The sequence below is a fragment of the Brachyhypopomus gauderio genome, chromosome 9, assembly GCF_052324685.1.
Source record: "Brachyhypopomus gauderio isolate BG-103 chromosome 9, BGAUD_0.2, whole genome shotgun sequence".
Taxonomy (NCBI): domain Eukaryota; kingdom Metazoa; phylum Chordata; class Actinopteri; order Gymnotiformes; family Hypopomidae; genus Brachyhypopomus; species Brachyhypopomus gauderio.
In genome coordinates, this window is record NC_135219.1 from 16646025 (window position 1) to 16652024 (window position 6000).

Genomic DNA, 6000 nt, shown 5'->3' on the forward strand with positions numbered 1-6000 from the left:
CCCCCTGTGATCACAGAATGTGGTGTAACACCTGTTCCACTCGAACACGCCCGGTACCGAGCCTTTCTCTAAACGTCTCCGACTAGTGCCCACAACAAAACCACTCTCTGTAAATTGAGTGCTGCACACTTTAGTGTGCTTCGTGACGGCAAAGTCTTCCCGGCGGATCTTGACGAGCCCTTTCTTCCGAAGCGTCTCGTCCTCGGGAAAAGAATGAAAACTCACCACCGAGTTGTACCGAGATGAAACAGAGCAGAGTGGTACCGAGCAACGCTTCTGAAAAACGCTCGCGCCGACATTCATTTTTATTTAGCGAAAAAATCCTCACAGACACAGTTGGATTACCCGGTAAAAGCTAGACAGGAAGTAGGTCTGCCGGTATAACCCAAAGCGGAAATACGTCACCGCCTCTAACGCACACTGTCGTCATAGCGACGACATAACAAATGAGGGTATATAATTCCATGTACAGTATAATTCCATATCAGTCTGTATAAAGATGACGAAGTGGAAAGATATTAAAAGGTGTCTCTGGTGCTGGTGCTGCCGAGGCACCCAAGAAGATTCTGACTCAGAGGAGGAGGAATCCAGAAGAGTTAAAAAGAAAGAAAGAATTAAAAAGAAAAAAAGAAATAACAAAATAGGACCAAAACAAGAGAGAGGCAACACCCATGGCCTGAGTGAGTATATGAGTACAATGGCGACAACTTATTTGGGGGCTTATTTTCTTGTTCTTTCTTGTTATTTGGGGGCTTATTTGTTCTTTTAACACAGCTAAATTTGGTGTTTATTGGTAAAACCAATAAGTGAAAAATAGAAAAAGAAGCTGATAATTTGACAGGTTCATTTTTATGAAGTCAGTGGTGTTGCTATGGCAACTTACCAACAAACCCAGGTCCACAAATATTGGTAGTCTCAATATAAATCAATAATGATTCAATTACATTTGTGTCTTTCTGCTTGGCTTTGTATATTTATTGATTAGAAAAAGTCTTTAAAGGGATTTTTTATAGTTATTTTGGCTTTAGTGGTGTTAAAAGTTTCAGTTTAACAGCCAAGCATAATTCCAATGTTATTCAACATTTTAATTCATACAGAATCTCATGATAACACCTCTGATTATCCGATCACATCGAATTTGTCAGAACTTCATTGATGTCAATACCAGACAAATTAAATTATATTAAAAAAAACACAGTTCAGCTGAAAAACACTCATCTGACATTTTCATGTAATATTAGTGTTTGTTGAAAAAAATTGTTTGTTTTACCAGAAGCCACTTTTATAAAGAGTGACGTTGACCTGGACGAGCCTGAGATCTCCTGCAAACCAGGTAAACAAGAGACATGCATAGAGAATCTCAAACTGATAACATGTTTTGTATTTTTCTGACATCAACATGTTCAATATCGATACACAGATCAAATGAAAAACACTCATCTGTTATTACCATGCAACATTTACCATGCAAAAATCTTTTTTGCAGTAGCACCTTTGAATAAAAGTGCTCTGGATGAGGCCTGTGAGGAGCACATCCACGTTCCCCGTGAAGAGACTAAGGACTCTTGTAGCCGACCTCTAGGTGAGCGAGACATATTCATAAAAAATCCCTTTCTGATAACTCATTTGCTAATTTGATGACATCAAGCTGTTCAATAGCTTTTAATATCAGTGCAAGACATGCTTTTTACACAGTTCAGCTGAAAAATATTGACCTGTTATTACAATATAATATGTAATTAGGACTTGTTGAAAAAATGTTTTGTCACAGAAATACCTGTGAATAAAAGTGTTCTGGACGAGGCCTGTGAGGAGCTGCTCCACGTTCTCCTGGACGAGACTGAGGAGTCTGACAACCCACCTCTAGGTGACCAAGACACATTCATACTGAATATCAAGCTGATGTTGTAATTTGCTGATATCAACATGTTCAATCGTTATTTTCATATAACTCAACTAAACTCAACTTTAGTATTAGAACACTTTAAGAACGGCAGCCAAAACAAACTGCTGTACATAAGAATAGAACATTAGACTTAAAACAAATAATAACAAAAAATGGATAAAACAATATTAACTAAAGCGGTAAAAGGAATCAATTGAACAAATCAAAGAATTAAACTAAAACAGTAAAAACTAAAAATATACAAAGTCATGCTGTGTTAAAAGGCAATGAATTAAAGTGGGTTTTAAGACTTGTTTTAAAAATGGGCAGTGAACGGGCTTGTCTAACATGCAGTGGTAGGTTGTTCCATAATCTAGGAGCAGCGATGGAGAAAGCTCTATCCCCTCTGAGCTTACGCTTTGACCACGGCACCTCCGGGGCAGCTGATCAGCTGACCTGAGGCACCGAGCGGTGGTGTGGGGATGGAGCAGCTCGGCGTAATATAAGCATTAACACAATTAAGATGAGAAACATTCTCCTGTTATTATCATGTAATATGTCACTAATGTATGATTTTAAAAATCTTTGTAGAAACACAATTGAAAAACAGTGTTCAGGGTGAGGCTTCGTGTTCTCGCTCCCCATCCCGGATCAGCCACCAGACACGCATCACTCTAGAGCACTTCACCTTCCATAAAGTACTGGGCAAGGGAAGCTATGGCAAGGTAGAGTCTTCCCCTTCACGCGGCTCCCGCGTCCTCCAAACACGCACTGACTCTGTGTCTCTCTTCACTTCTCCTGACTGTTCACTTATCATTTTTACATGTCTGTCCTTTTACCCTTCTATTGTTAAATACTATCTCCCCTATAGACCAAACAAGCACTATTCCATCAAATCTTCATATTTCATGGATGTGTGTGTGTGTGTGTGTGTGTGTGTGTGTGTGTGTGTGTGTGTGTGTGTGTGTGTGTGTGTGTGTGTGTGTGTGTGTTTTGGTTTCACTCTGGTCTGTTTGTCTATTTCTCTCCCTTGGTCCCTGCTCAGGTTTTTCTGGCTGAACTTAAAGGCAGTGAGGCTTGGTTTGCCGTAAAAGCCTTGAAGAAAGACAAAATGCTGAAGAAGAAAAATGTAGAGTACCCCATGGTGGAGAAGCGGGTGCTAGCTCTGGCCTGGGACAACCCCTTCCTTACACACCTTTACTCCACCTTTCAGACCAAGGTAGTAAAGAACAAATGAAAGGTTATATTATACATTTCCTCCACCTCTCAGTCAATAGTAATGGAATGTCCAGCAGGACTCTTTTGTATAGGCAGTAATTAACCACACCAGGCATTGTCACAACTGTTTACTGTAACTTATACTTCATGGAATCACTGTGGTATTTAAATGATTGTTGAGTCAGTAATTCTGCTTGTACTCATACCAAAGTGTTTATGGCATTGTCTGTGTGTTAGGAGCACTTGTTCTTTGTCATGGAGTATCAGAACGGAGGTGACCTGAAGTTCCACTTGAAGTTGCGTGGACGCTTTGACCTCAAGAGAGCCACGTGAGGCAACACACACACACACACACACACACACAATTATGTTTTTTGTATGCCTTATATAAATATAAACGTAGGTGTGTGTGATTATAGTCCGGTCTGATGGCTCCTGGTTTGTTTCTTCCTTCCAGATTCTATGCAGCCGAAATTGTGTGTGGACTGCAGTTCCTCCATGGAAAAGGCATCATCCACAGGTTACACATACAAACAAAGCTACATGGACATTCTGTACTTTCACCTTTACTGTTCTTGTCTACTAAACCACATGTATGCCACATTTTTGTATTTCTCTCCTGCATTAGGGATCTCAAGTTGGGAAATGTGATGTTAGATGGTGAAGGTCATATAAAGTTAGCTGATTTTGGTATATGTAAAGAGAATATTTCTGGACGCAATCTTGCCACATCCTTCTGTGGGACACCACAATACATGGCCCCTGAGGTATGAGATGGCATCAAATGAATTTGACATTGAGTGTTCTCACCTGTAGCAATGTCAATGTTATTCAGTATGCCCTGAATGTGAATGTGTGTGTGTGTGTGTGTGTGTGTGTGTGTGTGTGTGTGTGTGTGTGTGTGTGTGTGTGTAGATCATTCGGGGTAACCGGTACTCATTTTCAGTGGACTGGTGGTCATTTGGTGTGCTTGTGTATATGATGCTGATTGGTAAGCATCCATTCACTGGTGATGACAAACTAGAGATTTATAAGTCCGTCTGCAGGGGCAAACCTCACCTTCCTTCCTCCATCACATGGAATGCCAGAAACATGCTAAAGCGAGTAAGCATGCACAAAATCACACCTGATGACACATTAATAATAGTAATAATAATAATAATAATAATAATAATAATAATAATAATAATACTTCACAACCAAGACATGAACAGAGTTCTGCTATTTTGCACTTAGAAAGGAGACACACTGAGATATTTCTATTATGAATAATATTCTTACTTTTGGTTTTCTTCCATGAACAAAGCTGTTTAGGCGAGACCCTTTTCATAGACTGGGTGTTGTGGGCAATATCCGGCGTCAGTTATTCTTCTGGACTATTAACTGGTCTGCTCTGGAGAGGAGGGAAATCGAACCCCCTTACAAGCCAAATATGGTATGAGCTTTCTTTCCATCTCTTACAGTCCTCTCTCATTCCTGTTTTTTTTTTTTTTACTTTTCATACTGAATGCTCATAGAACAAATAGCAAAAATACAGATAGTGAAATGCAGCCTCTGTTCATCATGTGATTTTCTTCCATTCTCCTCCAACCACAGAAATCACCCAATGACTGTAGAAACGTTGATAGGAAGTATTTAAGGGAGCTGCCCCTCATGTCCCAGTGTGAGAAAGGTGTGGGTGACTCCATGGACCAGAATGCCTTTGCTGGCTTTTCATTTATCAACCAGAGCATGGAGCATCTGCAGAAGTGATGGACACCTGATTCACATCTCACATCAGCACAAATGTGTGAATAAACTATACAGCCAGTGTTTTTATGTGTCACTGACTCTCTCTTCTCAAAATAAAACCTGTATTTTGGGCATGGATTTTAGACTACACCCAAGATCAGGGGTGATTCACAGAAGTGTCAACTGGACATAACTGCTCCTCCAGGTTATGTATTCCATTTTAGGCAATATTTGATACACTCTTGCCAAATCCATGTAGATGTTTTGTTCCAGTAACCATTCATTATTGTAATTCAAAAACATGTATGTATGTGGAAAGGCAGAGTAAGGGTTAATAACCCAGTTTGTAAAAGAGGTTACTGAAAGTATAGATAAAAAGATATAGATTGTGTACAGTTGAAGTCAGAACATGCATGTTATACTCTCTTGCTTTGTATTGTGAGTTTGCAGGGGTATATTTAATTTAAGCATATGTCCATATGGTGTAAACAGTTTCATTTTTGTGTGCATAAAGCTTAAAAAGGAAATAAATTTCCTGAAGAGTTTGCTTCAGAAAATGAAGACCTTGTCAATGAAAGTAGCAAGTGTGATATCACGCTGGGAAAGGCCTCCACAATCATGTGTGCTTAGAGTACTGAGTAACTATTGAGTAACATCTGATTTATTTGTTAACCCAAACATTCAATCAAACAGACAAAAACACATATTTGGCAAGTTAGAGATCATACAATCAATAAAATATATTTAAATTAATTTATCTTTTATTTATATTTATTAATTTAAATTAATATCTTAAAATAAAATAATCCAGTACTTCAATGAAAAAAATATTACAAAATAAAATATAAATAAAATATTTATAAATAATTAAAAAATTAAATTAAGCACAAGTAAATTTCCAAACCTTTTTCACCAGGCTTTGCAGGCAGAATGTGACGGGCAGGGAGTGCGAACTAAAAGGAAGCGATCACGCCAAGTCTCAGGGAAAAAGGATGGTTTAATTGAAAGTGCGCAAACCAAAAACCTGTGACATAGTTCCAAATCAAGGATATAATGACCACTGGTGGTCAACTGGTACAAAGACAAGACATATATAGGCAAACAAACGACCCTCAGGTGAGACGGATCACGGGCTCCGCCCACCTGAGGGACGCACACTACGCAAC

The 6000-nt window shown here is 39.0% G+C and overlaps 1 protein-coding gene across 2 annotated transcripts; it reads left to right on the forward strand.

The window, feature by feature from the left end:
* The first annotated feature begins 26 nt into the window (after nucleotides 1-26).
* Nucleotides 27-4917, forward strand: LOC143522503 (protein kinase C delta type-like). 2 transcript variants are annotated; one of them, XM_077016222.1, is made up of 11 exons: nucleotides 27-680; nucleotides 1274-1333; nucleotides 1487-1582; nucleotides 1772-2610; nucleotides 2931-3104; nucleotides 3341-3432; nucleotides 3561-3623; nucleotides 3732-3870; nucleotides 4019-4207; nucleotides 4410-4538; nucleotides 4700-4917. In XM_077016222.1, exons 4-11 carry the CDS (start codon nucleotides 2455-2457, stop codon nucleotides 4853-4855), a joined length of 1098 nt encoding a protein of 365 aa, XP_076872337.1. In that variant the 5' UTR covers nucleotides 27-680; nucleotides 1274-1333; nucleotides 1487-1582; nucleotides 1772-2454; the 3' UTR covers nucleotides 4856-4917. The 2 variants fall into 2 exon arrangements, with proteins under 2 accessions (XP_076872337.1, XP_076872338.1); XM_077016223.1 differs by having other exon boundaries at nucleotides 1490-1582.
* The last annotated feature ends 1083 nt before the right edge of the window (nucleotides 4918-6000 follow it).